The sequence below is a fragment of the Trichosurus vulpecula genome, chromosome 4 (assembly GCF_011100635.1).
Source record: "Trichosurus vulpecula isolate mTriVul1 chromosome 4, mTriVul1.pri, whole genome shotgun sequence".
Classification (NCBI taxonomy): Eukaryota; Metazoa; Chordata; class Mammalia; order Diprotodontia; family Phalangeridae; genus Trichosurus; species Trichosurus vulpecula.
This window is the reverse complement of record NC_050576.1, coordinates 119,593,723-119,613,741: the sequence shown is the minus strand read 5'-3', so window position 1 is coordinate 119,613,741 and position 20,019 is coordinate 119,593,723. Positions and strand designations below refer to the sequence as shown.

At 36.6% G+C, this 20,019-nt stretch overlaps 1 protein-coding gene across 1 annotated transcript in view; it reads left to right on the top strand.

Annotated features, from left to right (window-relative positions):
* The window catches only part of USH2A (usherin), a 991,863-nt gene that overhangs the window by 722,321 nt on the left and 249,523 nt on the right, over positions 1–20,019 (top strand). The window contains exon 47 of the mRNA XM_036755334.1: positions 15,449–15,647. Coding sequence (XP_036611229.1) covers positions 15,449–15,647 — 199 coding nt within the window. The remainder of the gene's footprint in view (positions 1–15,448; positions 15,648–20,019) is intronic.

Below are 20,019 nucleotides of genomic sequence, written 5' to 3'. Positions count from 1 at the left end.
AGTGGCAATGGCCCTGGGTGCAATGGATGGCCTTGTGTCTTCAATGCCTGATCAGGATCTAAGTGCTCCACAGTGCTTGCTTCAGCTGCCTTCATGGCCATTGTAACAAATTGTTCACATCTGCCCATTCCACCAGGGGAAGTCTTCAAATGCTTGGAGTAGTTATCTCTTTAATTCACTGACAAGTTCGAGATCTGTCAGTTACCCTCAACCTGAATTAGCCTGTCTGCCATGATGTTTTTACCAGGTGTGACTAATGTGCATGCTACAACTTCTTGGAACCACAGGTGAGAGTTAGGTGAAGGTGGACACCAAGGGTAGATGAGCCGACCTGAAAGTGCTTGGCAAGTCCTCACACCAGAGGTGCTAGTTCTCCTTGAACTTTAATTAATTCAGGAACACAAAGGATGGATATATGAGAATGACATCCCAAATAATCAATGGGTCAAAGGATATCTTATTAACAGTTAAAAACTAGAGAAACATCATCTCAACAGTTAAAAACTAGCAAAACATATCAATAGTTAAAAACTAGTGAAAAAAAAGCAAAAAAAAAGAATGATAATGATGAGCCAAAACACATGGAATAAAATCTCTGGAATGCCATTGAAATAGTTCTTAGAGGAAAAAATTATCTCACTGTAAATGCACATTAAAACTTTAAAAAGAGAGGATTAGTAAATTGAGAATTCAAATTTTAAAATCTAGAAAAATAAATTAAAAGATTCAAAAAAGGACAAAAAGAAAAATCTTTTAAAAATAGAAAAATAGATAAAATAGAAAACACAAATATTATAGAAATAATAAATGGTTCTAAAAAAATCACTGATCTTTTTAGCTAACCTGACCACACAGACACAAAGAGAAATCAAACAAATAATACAAAATGAACAAAAAAAATTCTCAACAAAGGAGCTACAAAGAATGACTATATCCTACTATACATAATTTTATTCAAGAAAAACTGAGAATTTAAGGCAATGTATAGTTACCTACAAAAATATAAAATACCCAAATTAACAAAATAGAAGTAGAAATCTTAAGGAATTGAATAATAATAAGACCCCTGGATGGCATCTGGAAGGCCTAGGCACTAGGAATAGGTAGGAAGGGAAAGCAGTAGGGAAGGGTACCCCTCCCATCAGATCTTCCCAAAGGGGTACCCCAGATGGGGTCTAAGAGGCCTTGGAGTAAGTGGAATTGGGTTGGGGCACCCTCACTGATGCTCTTATCCCCCAGCTTTGTCTCTACCATCTTCTAGCCTTCCCTTTCCCCCATGTTTGTTTCTTAGGGTCACCCAGTTCAAATGAAAGCCATCTAGGGAACTGAGTAGACTACAAGTTCACACTGAGTCAGTCAAGATTGTGATCTGGAAGCCAAGAAAGCTGATGTAATCTTAAGCTATGTTAAAAGATGTATAGTGTTTAGGACAAAGAAGGTGACATTCCTGATCTTCTCCATCTTGATCAGAACACACTGGGAGAACTGGTTTCAGTTCCAGGATCTATATTTTAAGTAGGACATTAATAAGCTAGATAGTATACAGAAAATGGTAAAAGGACCCAAGATCATGCCATTTGATCAATTGAATTAAGTGTGAGTATTTAACAGTCATTCAATAAACATTAAGCCTCTACTATGTGCCAGGCACTATATTAAACTCATCACTTCCCCTACTGCTCTCCTGGCCTCATAATGGTCTACAGAAACTTATCACCCTGAAAGATCCTATTAACTCTGAAACTCACATCTCCTCAGTACTCCTAACCCCTGTGACTTCTCTCTTCCCCTGATTAGAGAGAGTAGAGAGTGGGCATTGGAAGCTCCTCCCAAATGCTTTGTTCAAGGTGGGAACCTAGAGCAGCTGTCTCATCACTTCTTACCTCTCAACACTTCCCACTTGGCAGCTCTCCTGGATTTCATCATGGTCTCTAGAAAATCGTCATCCTATAAGATCACATCAACACTGAAACTCAGACCTCCCCAGTACCCCCAACTCTTCCCTCCCTCTGATTACAGAGAATGGACATCAATGAACATTAGATCCTTCATTTAAGGAGAGTACCCAGAGCAACCACTTCATCTTTCACATCCAGCTGTTCCTCTGGTCTTCAACATACTCCCATTCAAGTTTTCTTCTTGAGTCATTTTTCAGTTGTGTCCAAATGAATGCCATTTGGCGCTTTCCTTGACAAGGATACTGAATTGGTTTCTCCTTTCTTTCTCCAACTCATTCTGCAGATAAGGAAATTGAGGTAATTAAGATTAAATGTCACACAGCTAGTAAGTATCTAAGGCTGGATTTGAACTCAGGATTAGTCTTCCTGATTCTAGGCCCAGCACTCTTTCCATTGAATCACTTAGGTTCCCTCCTATTTGAGTAACCCTGCCCTAATCTACTTTTCAGCTTCTTTTTTATGTGCCATCTTCCCCAATGAGATTGTGAACTCCATGAGGGCAGGAACTGTCTTTTTCCTTTCTTTGTATTCCCAGCACTGCTGTGCAGGACTTTGTAAATGCTTAGTGTTTATTGACCTACTGACAGTTAGCACTAGGATCCCTGTTCATTGGAGATCTTCAAAGAAAAATTTTCAGGTATCTTTTCACTGTTCAGATATATCTGATAGAAGAGATTCATATTTAAGTAAATTGGATTTATGGTTGATGTCTTTTGATTTGTGCATAAATTGGATTTAAGTGAAACGGTGTTGTACAAAGTTGTCAGCCTCACTCTCTCCTCCAGAGTCATCACAGTACAGTGGCAGGACAGAAACAAGATGGTTAGTGACGGCTCAAGATGCAGTGGATGACCTTGGCTTCTTCAATGTCTAACCAATCTGTAAGCACTCCAGAATGCCTCCTTCAGTTGCCTTCACAGCTGTTGGAACAAATTGTTCTCATCTGCCCATTCAACCAAGGGAAGTCTTCACATGCTTGGGGTAGATATCTTCCTAACCCACCAATGGGTTTGAGACCCCTTGGTTACCCTCAACCTGGTTTAACCCGTCATCTGCCAAAACAGTTTACCAAGTTGTGGCCACTGTGCATGCTACAAATTCTTAGAGCCACAGTAAGATTTGGGTGGAACAGGTGGACACCAAAGGTGGAAAGCAGCCCTGAAAAAGGCTTAGAAGCCATCACACCAGAGGTACTCGTCTTCCCTGAATGCATCCTACGATCAAACTGAAGGTCTACAGAGCCATGGTGCTGACCTCATTGTTTTATGCTTATGAAACCTGGAGAGTCTACCAGCACCATGCCAGGAAACCGAATTGCTTCCATTTGAATTCACTTAGAAAGATTCCAAAGATCACCTGGCAGGATAAGGTATCAGACACTGAGGTCCTTACTCAAATTCAAACTCTGCTTCAGAGAGCGCAACTTCAATGGGCTGGCCACATTGTTCGAATGAAAAATGTAGGCGTGCCAAAAATACTATTTCATGGAGAACTCACACACAGCAAGTGTTCACGTGGTAGTCAGAAGGAGCGATGCAGGGACACTCTCAAGCTCTCTCTTAAGAACTTTGGAATTGATTGTGTGACATGGGAGACACTGGCACAGGCTCAGCATGGCGTGCCCACATCAAAGAAGGTGCTATACTCTATGAGCAAAGCAGAATTGAGACAGTTAAAAGTAAATGCAGGATGTACAAATTTTGAGTATCCACCCCGAATGTTCACACAGACTATTTGTGCCTGACCTGTGGTAGAGCGTTCTGAGCTCATATTGATCTGATCAGCCACAGTGGGACACATTGAAACTTGATTCTAGCATGGTGATGCCATTTTGGTCTTCTTCAGGAATGGACAACAATCAAAGAACCAACCATTCATATGTAAGTGGAGGCGCGACTATCTGACCTCTGAAGTCCCTTTGAATTTGGAGGTTTTGTGAGTCAGCAGTAGTTGTTCTATGAACTAATTGTGAGGCAAGTAGGTGGATAGAGTATTGGATAGAGCATCATATTATTCTGGTCATTTGGGTTTCTGTGGATATCTGTGTACTCTAACCATCCCAAATACTTTCATTTTGGACTTTCCCCCACAATTTTCAACGTTGTTCCAACTGCATATGTACATTTATTTAATTTTTCTCTCTTTTATTAAAGCAATTAAACCCTAAACCCAGGGATAAGCAATATACCGTATTTGTCAAAGAAACATATTTTTCATTGTTGAAGCAGCACACAAAGTCTTTTCCATGGTCCCAGGATTGGCTTAGAATGATGATAGTTGTACATTTGTTAAACCTTACATACACCTTTGAAAATTTACCCTCATGTTTCTGAGTGCAATCCTCAAAAGCAAAATCTTTCTTAGTAACAGCTGAAAATATGACCTGTCTCACTTCAAACTTAACTATGTAGCACAGAGAAGAGAGAAGTCACAGTGGCATGTATTAAGGCAAGAATGCTGACCTGCAGGGTGGATTTTTAGCCTTTACAATACTAATTCCCTAGCTTTTGTGGGCTAGTCAGACTCTTTAATGTCATTTAAATGTAGGCTTTCTTTTGGTAGTTGAATATGCAAGGAATACAAAAGAAGTATAATATGGAATTAATTCTAAGAGTTGGATAAAGATTATGTAAGTCACCTATAAGACTGTTCCCCCGTAAATGACATTCATTCACTATCTATAGACTTACTGCTGAATGTGTTACATGTATACCTTGGGAAAATGAAATAATTTTACATTTTTAAGTTATATTAAAATGTTAATGTTTATCTAGACCCTTGTTTTTTTCTTAGCATAAAACTTCAGTTTTAAAAATATTCCTTGCATGTAATGTCATTTGGCATATAGATACTGTCTTTTTAATTTAGCCCATAAAATCAAATCAATTAAGTATTTCTTTAGCACCTATTATTTGCAGGTCATTATGTGTACAATTAGAAAAATGAGATTGTTTCAGTCTTTTATTTTTTTCAATTACATATTAAAACAATTTTTAACATTTTAAAAAAATTTTGAGTTCCAAATTCTATCCCTACTCCCTTTCCCCCCTCCCTGAGGTGGCAAGCAATCTGATATAGATTATACATGTGCAATCATATAAAATATTTCCATATTATTCATTTTGTACATGAAGACTTGGACATCAAAAAAAGAAAAGAAAGAAAGTAAAAAATAGTGTGTTTTAGTCTATATTCAAAAAACATCAGTTCTTTCTCTGGAGATGGATATCATGATTCATCATGAGTCCTTTGGGATTGTCTTGGAATGGATCATTGTATTGCTGAAAATGGCTAAGTTATTCACAGTTCTTCATTGTACAATATTGCTCTTGTTGTATACAATGTTCTCCTGGTCCTGCTCACTTCATTTTGCATCAGTTCATGTAAGTCTTTCCAGGTTTTTCTGACACCATCCTACTTGTCATTTCTTATAGCACAATAATTTTCCATCACAATCATATACCAGACCTTGTTCAGCCATTCCCCAATTGATGAGCATCCCCTTGATTTCAAATTATTAGCCACCACAGAAAAAAAAAAACTTCTATAAATATTTTTGTGCAAATAGGTCCTTTTTACTTTAAAAAACATATCTTTGTGATACAGACCTAGCAGTGGTATTGCTGGATCAGAGTTTGTACAGTCTTATAGCCATTTCAGCATAGTTCCAAATTGTTCTCCAGAATGGTTGGTTCAGTTCACAACTCCACCAACAGTGCTTCAGTGTCCCAGTTTTCCCACATTCCATGGAGTTTACAGTCTGCTGAAAGATCAGTTAATCAGTTAGTAAGTTTGTATTATGCCCTCTTTAAAATAAAGGCATATAGTGGGGCAAGAAAGATGCCATTTTATTTAATTTTTTTTCAAATATGAAGTGCTTTTTATAAGTTACTTTAGGTCATCAAACACACATCTTATCTTTCTTTGTAACATCTACCACACTTAATGCAATGTTTTGCACATAGTAGATGTTTAATAAATATTTGTTGGTTAATATAATATTGATTTTTGAAGGGCTTTGGACTTGTGATTTTATTGGCAAAGGGAGCTCTCTGTAAGGAATTTTATCTACCCGTAGAGATAGTGTCTTCTCTGCAATTTTGCATTAGAGAATTACTTAGGAACCATGAGGTTAAGATACTTTTCCAGGGTCACCTAGCCAATACATGATAAAGATTGGATTTGAACACTAGTCCTCCTTTTGCTGATGTTAGTCCCTCTCTCAATTCAGTAATACTGCCTCATTTGATTATGGTACATGTTATGGATTTCTTTTTTTTGACTAGGAGTCACCACCATAACCAAATGACATTATCCTTGTGTCTGCAGTTTTAGAAAATATGGTTTCTTGTACTACAGTGCAAAAAATGATCAGGGACCAGAGAAACAGGTTCTGAGGGATAATATAATATCAGAAGTATCAAAATTTATGTGGGCATGTGCCAGTCTTCTGAATGACATCATTGCATATACTACAAGATTTACAAAATACTTTGCATTTGTTGCCTCATTTGATCCTTATACCAACACTAAGGCATAGATACTATTATTTTCTGCATTTTATAGATGATGAGAATGTGACTGGGAATGTTCGAGTGATTTGCCCAGGGTCACAGAGCTAGTACATGTGTCTGAGGCTGCATTCAAACTCAAGTTTTTCTGAATCAAAGTCCAACAATCTATCCATTATGCCACCTAGCTGTTTCATAGAGGATATAACTAATATTGAATACATTTTTGAAGTTCTTTGAGGAGCTTTGCAGGGATTGCGGTAGTCATGGTAATCTGTGCTAAGACCTAGAGATACTAGATCCCCTAGAGAAACCTCAGGAAAACCCTGACCAGTACCATTATTTGGCAAAATGAGGAAAATTACCTAAAGAGCCCCCCCTACACACACACACACACACACGCACACACACACACATGCACTCACACTCACATGCACTCACACTCACACACACACTCGCTCACACATACACCCAGCCTAGGGGTTGCACAGAACTACCAGAATTCTACAGGAACCCTGTACCTCAGCTGCAATGGTCCAACCCAGAGACATAAATGGAAGAGAGGTCCAGGTCTGGAGTCTAGTGGCAGAAGATGGGTAATAGGCAAATACCAGCCCAGTCCAGCCTAAAGCCTCATCTGTGATAGGAAGCCAGAATGGGGTTGATCATAGTAGCTCCTGAGCCTAAGGAGGAGGGGTTATGGTGGGGACTCAGATAAAGCCACAAAGAGCCAAAGCTTAGGAACCTCATGGCAAGAGAGGTGACAGAGGCAGAGCCCAGCATTGGAATCCCCTGACTAGTTTTGTCCATCATATTGGGAACCAAGTCAGACCTCCCCATTTCATTCAGAAGTGTACTAGCAGAGCATGACCTTGCACTTCCAAACCTAGACACTGAGGCTTCTGAGATAAGCAAACTAAGGAAAACAACAAATACTCCATGGACTGAAAGAGTCCTAGAAAATGAACCCCGAAGAGAGTGATCTCATAAGATCAGTGAAAGTCTCATAGAGGAAAAAAAAAAGACCTATCCACAGACTAAAAGATTACTTGAAGGAATGAAATGGGATACAAAATGGAATAATTAGAGAGAAAAGAATGGCAAAGAAAATAGACACCTGAGAACGGATAGCAGAAAACTGCAAGTATTGAATGTGTTGAAAATAAACATGAGCCAAAGAGAAAACAACAAATCCATGAGACAACAAGAAATGTTAAAACAAAATAACAAAATAAAAAAGGAAAGACATGTAAGAAATGTAATATAAAAACAACTGATCTAAAAAACAAGTCAAAAATATAATACAAGAATTTTTGGACTATTTGAAATTCAAGATTGAAGTAAAAAATCTGGTACTATATTTCAATAAATTATAAATGAACATTCTTCAGAATTCTTAGAACCAAAGTTCTACCAAAAATTTACCAAAAGTAAAAAATGGAATCCAGTGGTCATATCCTGAAAGAACTCACAAAATGAAAATTTGCAGCAGTGTCACAGTTAAAATTTCAGAGCTTCCAGACTAAATTGAAAATACTACAGCTAAAAGGAGATTTAAAATACAAAGCGACAACATTAAGAATCACACAAGATTTATCTGTTACCACTTTAAAGAAGAAGAGAGCATGGGTTCTGGTATTCCAAAGGCAAAAGAAAAAGTCTGGTAACAAAGAATAATCAGGAAAAATTAACTAAAATCCCAGGAGGGAAAAATGGACTTTTAATGAAATACAGGATTTTTAAGCATTTCTGTTGTAAAGGTCTGAACTAGACAGACATCTTGAGATGGAAACAGTTGAGCCAAGGGAAACATTGAAAGGTAGACATTTACTTAATTGGAAAGGAATATGTGGGGATCTTTTGTTTTTGTAAGAAGCAAATGTCTTCTTAGAATTTTGATTAATAGTCATGGAGAAATATAGATATGGCAAAGGGCCTGTGGATGGTTTTATTCTGTTTTAATAGTCTTAGAAGAAGAGGAAAAAATGGAAGGGACAGGAGACTATATTGAAGAATAAAGGAGAAAGAAAAGAGTAACCTCTATCACATGGCAGAGTACATAATATCAAGTATTAAGTCACAGGTGGGGAGAATTGACATCCTATTAACCTCAATTTCATTTGATCAGATAAAGAAAGATTGAACATAATTATACCCATGCACATATACACATCTGTATTGGCAATCAAAATGGGCTCTCAGCATTTAGTTCAACCAAGTGCCCTTGAAGAGTTTGGCCTTTATTTCCTTGATTAAATTAGGAGTTCTTGACAACCTCCTTGCCTCAAGGGAAAGCCTAGTTACATGGGTTTGAGTGGCATGTTTGGGATATCAGAGGCTTTTAGACCACATGGGTTTAAGTTGCCTCTTTGTGCTGATTTTAGGTCACATGGGTGAATCTCATGTGTGACTCACCCTTGACCCTGAAAAAGACATAAAAGCAGGGGTTGGCTTTCTCTTTCTTGGAGTTCTGACCCACAAGCAGTGGTGGCATGCGTGACTCTGGGCCAGCCCTTGTTATGAGCTCCCAGGCTGAACTTAGATGTCGGTAACTATGAATTGTATTTGGTCTGTCTGTTGATGTTTGTAATTTGTTTGTATTTGCTCAGACGTTCAGGGTGCTGGCTTTTTCCCCTGAACTAAGTGAATGGTATTTGTATGCTGAATTAAAGTAAGCCTGTTAACTCCTTAACGTTGCTTTTCTTAGTAAAGGAGATGAAAAGAACCTGGGCTTTTGCAGTGTTCTGTGAACTGCTGCTAGCCGGATTGTTGAAATAACATCTTAAAGATCTTGGTATAAAAATACATTGAACTCAAAGTAGTAATAAGAAAGCATGAGGACAAAGGAGTGGAGAGAGGCTTAAATGAGAAGGCAGGCTACGTAAAGAAATTTTTCGTTATCAAAACAAATTCAAATGGTAAAGAGAGGTGTGTGAAGGGAAGATCAAAGAGAAAGGGAGAAAGAGAAAAATGCTTTGATCAAGGGGTAAGGAAAGGGGAAGAGAAAGACCCCAACAAGAGGAAATGGGATATCTCATCTATAAATGATGTGTCAGGCAAACTTCCTCTCTTTTCCCATCTTCTTCTTTTTATTTAATTTATTTAATATTTTTAGTTTTCAGAATTGGTTTTCACAAGAGTTTGAACTACAAATTTTCTCCCCATTTCTACCCTCCCCCCACTCCAAGAAGGCATATATTCTGGTTGCCCCGTTCCCCAGTCAGCCCTCCTTTCTGTTACCCCACTCCCCCACCCCATCCCCTTTTCCCTTACTTTCTTGTAGGGCAAGATAAATTTCTATGCCCATTGCCTGTATATCTTATTTCCTAGTTGCATGCAAAAACTTTTTTTTTGAACATCTGTTTTAAAAACTTTGAGTTCCAAATTCTCTCTCCTCTTCCCTCCCCACCCACCCTCCCTAAGAAGGCAAGCTATTCAACATAGGCCTTGTGTGTATCATTACATAAAACCCTTCCATAATACTTCACCAAAGAAAGATTCCAAAGTCTGTGTCTGAATCTGAGTCCATTTTCACTGCCTGGCCATGTTCCCAGCCAACTTACTTGCCGTTTGAGTTTTTCGTCGGTTATGACTGCTTGTAGAGTATAAAGTACTTTGTCCCAAGCTGGAGTGACTGCACTGTTGTTTTCAGAGCTATTTCTACACAGCAAGCTCTGCCACACCAGCACTGCTCCTCCCCCAAGAACCACCAACCTGGACCAGACTCAGATCTAAGCTGGCTCTGCACTCCTGCTTAGATCTGCCACTTAATTCCTCCCACCAGGTGGGCTGGAGCTGGAAGCAACTGCAGCTGTAGCTCTGTAAGCAGCCTCAGAGCTGCATAACCTGTGCTGCTCCTGGGCAGTGGCCAAACCAGGAACTCCTTTCACTCTGTCCCAGAAGCTTTTCCCACTAACCTTCTCTGCCATCTTTAGTGTTTGTGGGTTAAGAAGTCTGGTAACTGCTCACTGATTCAGGGTGCTAGGGCCTGTTCTACCTGGCTCGTGGTCTGGGTTGGTCCAGGCTGGCTCACTCTGGGCTCTGCCCTGCACCCAGTTCCGTGTGATAGATCTTATCCTGCAACCATGCAGGCTGTCCTGGGCTGGACCCCTGCTTCCTTCTGCTATTTCGGGGGTTCTGCAGTTCTAGAATTTGTTCAGAGCCATTTTTATAGGTGTTTGGAGGGACCTGGGGGGAAGCTCATGCAAGTCCCTGCTTTACAGCTGCCATCTTGGCTCTGCCCCCTCTTCCTTTTCCCATCTTCTTATTTTAAAGAGGGAGATGAGAATAAAGAGGAAAAAAAAGTACAAGGAAGTAGGCTGGAGGGCAATATATAATTTTAAAAAATAATCATGGGTGCAAATGGGGTAAACTCACCAATAAAATAGAAGAAGATAGCAGAATGTATTAGAATACACTATGTGTCTAATACAATGGATTAGAATTTATTGTTCACAAGGAGCATAAAGGTTCACATGGACTTTAAATGAGGGGCTGAAGCAAAAGGCTATTTTGGTTCAACTGAATTCTTCAAAAGTAGAATTAGTGATCATGCTTTCAGTTAAAGTTGCAATAAATATAGATGCAATAAAAAGATAAATGGAGAAATTATGTTTAAAGGCATCATATATAATGCATCAATATTAGTATTATATATGTGTATATGTATATGCACACCTGTTTCAACAATCCAGCTAGCAACTTCTGTGGGGGTGTAAGATCCACCAACAACCAGCACCCAGAAAACTGCCAACACACTGGAAAAGCACAGGTTCTTTTAATCTGCTTCAGTAAGGAAAGCAACATTAAGGAGTTGACAAGCTTACTTTAATTCAGCATACAAATATCATGCAGTTAGTTCAGGGGAAAAATCTAGCACCCTGAACTTCAGAGCAAAATACAAACAAAGTACAAACATCGACGGACAGACCTTGTCTGATTCAAATCCCAATTCATAGTTACCAGAATTTAACAAAGTCCCAACATCCGGGTTTATGAGCTGGAGGGCTCTTAGGTACAGCTGCCCAGAGTCTCTGTATCAGCACCACCGCGAGTGAGAGCCCTTAACAAATTACAAACATTGACAGACAGACCAAATACAGATTCATAGCTAGGTTCAGCCCGGACACTCATAAGGAGGGCTGGCCCAGAGTCACTCGCACCACCACTGCTGTGAGTAAGAGCTCCAAAGAAGAGAAAGCCAACCCCTGGTTTTATATGTTTTTCAGGGTCAGGGGTGAGTCACACATGCGACTCACCCACATGACCTAGAATCATCACAACAACTCACCCACATGACCTAAAATCATCACAAAGAGGCGACTTAAGCCCACATGGTCTAAAATCCTCTGCTGTCCCAGACATGTCACTCAAACTCATGTGTAAACTAGGCCCTCCCCTGAGACAAGGAGACACCAAGGACACCCAAATCTAATCAAGGAAACAAAAACCAAACTCTTCAAGGGCACTTGGTTGAACTAAGTGCTAAGAGCCCATTTTGCTTACCAACACACTCCACCACTTGTTCCAGGATACAACACCAAGTCATAATACCATCAAAATACTGATTTAAAGTTAACAAAATTTGAAAGAGAAATAGTAAAACAATTATAGTGAGAGACCTCAATGTTAGACCTACATGAATCTAACCAAAATAAAAATAAAAATAAAAATGAAATTAAGAAATTGATCATAACTTTAGAAAAATTAAAGATGTCAGATCCCTGCAGATTAATGAATGAGCTTAGGATAGAATTTATGTAATTCTTACCATACATGGTACTTTTACAAAAACTGTGTTTTGTGGCATAAAGACCTCATCAAACAAATATACTAAACAAACAAATACACTAAACATATTTACTGGTCATAACACAGTAAAAATATGTTCTATTAAGGGCTCTTAAAAGAATTTAAAAATAAATAAAAACAAAGTAATATAATTCTCCAGGTTCAGTGGGTCAAAGCATAACTTACAAAAATAATAAAAAAAAGTTTCATCAAAGAAAATGACAATAATTGTCCAACATAGCAAAACTTATGGGATGCAGCTAAGACATCTTAATGAAAAATTTATATCTCTAAATGCTTTGCTCAGTAAAAGAAAGGAGTATTAAATCAATTAATTGAGTATGCAACTAATTTTTAAAAATCTTGGAACACAGCAAAATAACCCTCCTCAGCTAACAGCAAAGTTAGATTAATAATATTGAAACAAAAACTTAAACTGATAAATCTAGGAGCTTTAATAATGTGTTATATATTCAGTTAACTAATATGATTTATTTTTAAAGAGAAAGGAAAACCAAAAATGAAGGAAGAGAATTCACAATAATGGAAGAGAAAAAAAAGAAATATAAAAAAATTTCCATATTATATGAATAAGTAATTTTAAAATTAAAATGCTTTGCTTGACAAAAAACAAACTACTTAAATAAGCCAGCATTAGAAAAAAAAAACATGTCATAAAAAGCTCACAGACAACAAAAATATTCTCCAGGTCCAGTTGGATTTACAGAGAATTCTATCAAATATCCAAAGGACAATTCATTCCAATATTATATAAACTGTTTACAATAATAGAAAAAGAAGATACCTTTAAAACCTCTTTCTGTCATACAAATATGGTTTTGATACCAAACCATGGAAAGATTATACAGAGAATTATATTATAGACAATAAATGTCATTTAAATATTATAAATAACAAAAAAGGATGCAAACATATTATTAGTTGTTGAAAAGGCTTTTGATGAAATGCAAGATTCTTTACTGTAAACAACAACAACAACACTAGAAAGCATAAGAATAAATGGACCTTTCTTTACTATAGTCAATAATATCTATCTGAAAGCATGAAGAAACGTTACATGGTATGGAGAAAAGTTAGAGGCTTTTTCATTAATACTAGGAGCAAAGCAAGGATGTCCATTATCAGCCCTACTAACTAACATGGTTCTAGAAAAGTTAATTATAGCAATAAGACAAGAAAGAGAAATTGAAGGAATACCATGGGTGAAGAGAAAACATAATAAATTTGCACTTTGAATATGGTGTGATAATTTACTTAGGAAATTTGGAAGAGTCATCCAAAAAATTAATAAGAACAACTGCTAACTTTTAAAATGTAAAATATGAAAAAAATCTGTATGAGTCATCATCCTTCCTGCTATTACCAACAAAACCCAGCCAAAAGAAGTAGAAAGAGAAATGCCATTCAAAATAACTACAGTAGGTATAAAATAGTTGGGTACATTTGTACCTACCAAAATATGTTCAGGAAGTATATAAACCCAAATATTATTTGCAGAGATATAAACTTAAATGATAAAAGAAATATTATTCCAAAGGGGAAAAATACTTTAAATTAGTAATAATACTAGAAATAATAATTAAAGCCATTCTGCTGTTCCATCTCACACCAATCTGACTGGCAAAGTTGGACAAATGTTGGAGAGACTGGCAGAAAACAAGTACATTAATACATTGTCAATCAAGCTGTGAATTCTTTCAGCCATTCTGCAAAGTGATTTGCAAGTAGGCCCCAATAGTTACTAAAGTCTGCCTACTCTATGCCTCAACTATAACATTACTAGATCTCTTCCCTAAAGAGGATCAAAGGAGAAGGAACCATACTCAGAAAAATAAGGAAACAAATAAATAAATGAATTAATAATAGCAGCCATTTGCCTAGCAATAAAAAACTGTAAACTAATGGGATGCCTCTTATTTAGGAATAACTAAACAAATTGTGGTGTGGGAATTTGATCGAATATTATTTGCCATAAAAATGGACAGTTTCAGAGGAAAATGAGGAGAGTAATTTTTATTTGATACATAGTAAAATGAGTGAACAAGGAGAATGATTTACATAATGACAGTGGTGTTATAATGAAAATAGCAACTTTGAAAAACCTGAAAAATCTGATTAATGAAAATAATAAACTGTGAATCTAGAGGACTGAAAAAATCATGCTACTCACTTCTTACACACTACCCATATTTATAAATGACATGTGATTTTCAAATTCCATCTTTTCCTTTTTTTTCTGATGGTTAGCCACAAAAAGGTATTTTATGCTTTTTAAATACATACATACATATATGCATACATATATATAATTAGACTAGGAACCTGTTAGTTTAGTACATATCTAATGAATTTTTGATTGATTGAAAATAGCTATCAGTTTTTAAGCATTATTTTTTTAAAATGACTTCTGCTTTTAAAGTCAAAGTTGAGTTCAGTTGAATAAAAAAAAAATATTTAGTAAATGCCTATTGGAACCTCAACTATGAGGCCCCACTGTTCTGATTGGTGACTCTGTGACTAGGACCTAACTGTTTTACCTCATTCTTAAGACAATTTATCCTCTAGTTTTCTCTCTCCTCCTCATCAACAGCTATACCACCTCCATGCAGGTAGCCTCCTTATCTTCTTCCCCACTTTTCAACTCTTCATGTTTTAATTCTCTCATCAGAATGTAAGCACCTTGAAAGGCATTATCTTGCTAGTTTATATTTGTGTCTCCTACACTTAGCAAAATATCTGGCAAATGGTAAACACTTAATAACTGATCCATCCATTTATCTATTGATTGATAGATCATTCTACTGAGCACAAGATACAACATTAGAGTATTTAGAGAAACTGTACAAGTCATCACTGAACTAAAAAAAAAAGTAGTGGAAATAAAACTGAAATTAAAAAACTGTTACTCCTTAAATCAGTATTTCTTTACCTTTTTTGGTGTCATTATCTGCTTTGACAACCTACAGAAGTCCATGGACCACTGCTCAGAATTTCTTTTGCCTATATTCATGAAGAAAAGGATAAATTTCACTTAAAAGTTAGTGAAAATAAATATGCATTTTTTCCTATTTGAGTTCACAGACTTCCTGAAATTTGGTTCCTGTGAAGGTCTATAGACCCCAGTTAAAGAACCTTTGCCTTACATGTTGATTATTTTGTATGCTATAGGTCCCTTCAGATTGAATGGGAGTCACCAGCACAACCAAATGGCATCATCCTTGGTTATGAACTTTTGCGGAAAACTTGGCGTTCTTGTACTAGAGGCCAAAAAGTGATCAGGAACCAGAGTGATGGGTTCTGCAGGATTATGGAATGTCAGAAGCCTGAAAACATCTGTGGACACATGTGCTATTCTCCTGAATCTAAGGTACATCTTTTCATGTTACTCATTAAAAAATGTTTTTGCTCTAAATGTGGAGGCTTGTTGAATTAGAGTTTATAATAATCAATATGTTTCCTGTCAGAAGAGACTTTTTGGGAAAAAGCAGACTATTTATATAAAGACACATCTTGCTCATGTGTATTTTATTTTTAACATCTATCACTATCTACAAAGGAAATATTGGTTTATTTGGATTGATTAGTCAACTCCCAAATTCTTGCCTAATAGAATGAATTGGGTCTTTTTTACAACAAATCTATGTGGTTTCTGCTCCAAGTGGGTGGTTGCTTATGTGACAGTGATGAGGAGCCATGAACAAGACCTATCATGGTTTGTAAGAAATATTCTAAAATTATGGCCATTTGCAGATTAATGTTCATGTTAGTTGCAGCTTAGGATTTGGATCAATAATACAGTCAGACAGTAGGAGTCTATAAATGGTTTTTATTGACAAATGATGCAGAAAATCCTTAGTTTGAAGGCGAGATTTCATATAATGAAATAATGTCCCTATTTGTCAACAAGAGCATCACACATTCAGTGACTAAAGCCATTACTACATTCACAAGGTTTTACTGTCCAAGAAAATGGTAATTAGGAGAGTGAATTATTTGAGTGATTCACATCAAAATATATCGTGTCTGACAGATTTAGTAATGAGTTATAATCCAAGAAGGTTTGCAAAACCTTGTTTTTTCCATCTGAGCTCAAAATTTGGGTATTATGCTTAGGTGTTAAATATTATGGAAAATCTAACATGCTGTCCCTGATATTTTATATAATAAAACATATTGTATCTTCTAAGGCCTAGGCATTACTTGGGAAAGATTATAAAAATGTATACAAGACATTTTCTGAAAAGAAGGGAATTATAAACAGAAAAGTGACATAAAACCATATATGTGTTGCATATCATGTCTTTATTACTTTGTTTCATCATGTACTTTCTGTTAAGGTGAAAATTATGATTACATATTATCATGTGACAAAGTATATTAGCAAGTCAAAGAACTCATCAGTGAATTTGACCAACACCAACTTGAATAATTTAGGCCAGAAAATTCCAATTCCTGAGGGGTTTATTTTAGTTTTATGGAGATTCTAGAGAGTAATTTCAAGGCCAAACCTAAGTTTAGGCAGTAGACTAAGGGAAGTACTAGACATGTGAAAAAAGCAGTTACACCCTTTCCGAAATAATCCTATTGGTAAGAGTTCACATTTACATAGCATGTCAGGGCTTTGCATACAGGATGTCCAAAAAATTAGCGTGGTTTCATAAAACCTCACCAAAACTTTTTTGGAAAATCCACATCTTTCCTTATGTGGTCAAAACAAACACACTAAAAGTGATAATTATCTGTGCCTATATTTGTGTATATATGCATGTGTGTGTGTACACATACCTACACAGAGAGGGAGACAGAGAGAGAGAGAGAGAGAGAGAGAGAGAGAGAGAGAGAGAGAGAAGGATAGAGAGATTAAATTGTAGCAAGCCATAGACCTGTGTACATGAGGATATAATATTGAAAATATACCTTCTGACACTTCTTTAATTCAAAATAACCACAGTTTCATCTTTATAGATACTCTTTGTACTGCCATAGCCATCCATAAGTTACTAGATTGAAATAATGAGTTGTGGTAGCCAAAAAAGTATCAGTTAGGAGGCCCCCTTTTAGAAGATAAGCCTCATCAAATTTACCTAGGCTGATCCTTAGTTGATGGGTCATCACTGGCCCATTCTTGAAGCCTTTTAAACTTAGTAGGATTTGCCAGAGTTTTCATTCAGTTGACAGAGCCTTTATAAACCCAAAATCACTTCCATGCAATGATGAGGTATCAGAGTCTAACTCTAATGGGCAATATCTTATGGAAGAACCAAGAAAAGTTAATAACCATAGGCATTATGTTAACATATGGCATTGGTATGAGCATCTCTGTATTTTCAGGCTTAAAGTATTATAATGTTTCCTCTCACCTCCCATTTTATTCAGCTATGCAGACCCAACTTTTTAATATTTTGGAAAATGTCTATTAAAACTTAATGCTATGTGAATACGAATTTTAGTAAGTTATTTATTAATTAAATAGTTTATCTGACAGAGTATCACATAACTACAGCTATATTCATTTCAAAAAGTTAAAGGCAGAAAAGGAACATAGCCTACCTCACCACAACTAAAATTGATATAGTCCATCATTTATGGAGAAGAGATATAGGTATAATACAGTGATATGAAAAGGAGCCAAGTTAAATCACCCTTATGAGACTCATGTATGCAAATACTGTCCAATACTCTTAAAAAGAAAACATCACACCAGGCTGTTACCTATAATTCAGTAGTTACATTGCAATATAAAGAGATATCATTTTTAAGTGATGCACTAAAGAAAACCTTATGGGTATTTTAAGGGTCAAGGACAGCACAGATATAGTAAGGGTAAGCCAACAAAAATCCCAGAAGAAATGATTATTTGTAGTTGCTCACTTTAGGACCATCAAACATTTCACAAAATACATGTTCTCTTCCTCCCAAAAATAAGTACAATAAAAAAGTATAAGAGAAAAAACTTTCATTTCAAATTCTGCAATATTTTGGATACAACATAGAAGAAAGTATGTGGGTATATATGGGTATGTGCATGCATGCGTGTTTGTGGGCATATGTGTGTGTGTGATTGAGTTAGTATGTATGAAATAGCATTTAAACTTAGATTCTTCACTATGGACTAGTGGAGTTCCTTATGAAGTCAATGGAAATGCTATTTTTTGAAAATTTAGTTTTCAGAGAACAAACCAATAGTCTTGGTCCCAATCATGGAAAATTCCAGTTCAGTTGTCTCAGACATGCATGCAGATTTGAAGGGTAGGAGCTTTCTGTTTTAGCGTCCCCCAGAGAACTTGCTCATCCTGTTTGTTTCCCCAAACCCCAAACTCTTGGCTAAGAGGTGTCTTTCAGTAACCCAAAAGTTACATAGTAAATTTCTCACTGTTGGACTTTTGGACCACTGACTTCAATGGGATCAAATGAAAAAATTATCCAAGTCCCATTCTTGGTGGCCCAGAAAACAGGGCTCTAAGAACTCCTTATGTTGCTTCACACTGTTTATGAGGGAGCAAGGTACTGTAGTAGATAGAATTCTTGGCCTGGAACCAGGAAGATTTGTGTTCAAATCTGGCATCAGATCCTTACTGTCTGTGTGGCCCCAGGCAACTCATTTAATCTCTCTTTGCTTCAGTCTCCTCCTCTGCAAAATGGGCATGATAATATCACCTACCTCCTAAGGTTGTTATAAGGCTCACATGAGATAACAATTGTAAAGCACTTAGCACAGTGTCTGGCAGAGAGTCAGTGCTATATAAGTGTTAGTTGTCATTATCATTATATGCATCCTCACTCCTGGAGTTAGGCAAAGGAAAAAGCCAGTCGTTTGTCTTTGCTTTTTTTCCTGCTTATTATCATAGTCCTAGCATTACCTGATGACATTTGAGATTGTAGGTTGTTAATTCAAATTCTTTGGGCTTAATACCAATGCAAACAACTTGTGATGATCCTAACAATGCTGCCAAAAAAGGGCATTTTTATAATTTATAAAAAGTTGCAGATGATGGAGCTATCATGCATAATAATAGCTTCAGAAATTATTTGAAGAGTGGTATGTTACATATGTTCTTAAAAAAAATGGAACATTTGGTTGATGCCACTGAAGGAGAAATGGCAGACTATCCATCCAATGTCTCAGTATCACTGGACGTAATATTGAATGGAAGCTTTGAAGCAAATTGAAAAACAGAAGGTTAGTGAATAGTGTGCTGTAGTAGCAAGAGTTCCAGATTTGGAGTTAGGTGACCTGCTTCATATCCTGACTTTGCCACTTACTAAGGCTGAATCCATGGGTGGGGCATTAAACTGTTTTTGAGTGTCAGGTTCCTCACCTGTGAAATGTAGGAGTTGGAATTGGTCTTTTCCTTCCCAGCTCTAAATACATAAATCCAAGAATGAAGTAATATATATGATTCTTGACAGATGACGATTCTGTTTAATATCAAACCAGATCAAGAATGCCAGTATATATTAGTAATACTAATTTTAAATGTCTTTTGATTAGATTAAATAGGTATGTAGATATAGATATTTATACTATATATGTGTGTATACATATAGATAAATATATATATACACATATATATACACATATATGTGTGTGTGTGTGTGTGTGTGTTTGAACAATGAACTGCTTCTGTTTGGATTTGCTGTTTTGTATTGCTCACAAAAGAAAGGCAGTATGCTATAATGGTTAGAAGTCTTAGCCTTAGAGTCAGGAAGACCAGTGTTCAATCTCTGCCTTTAGTACA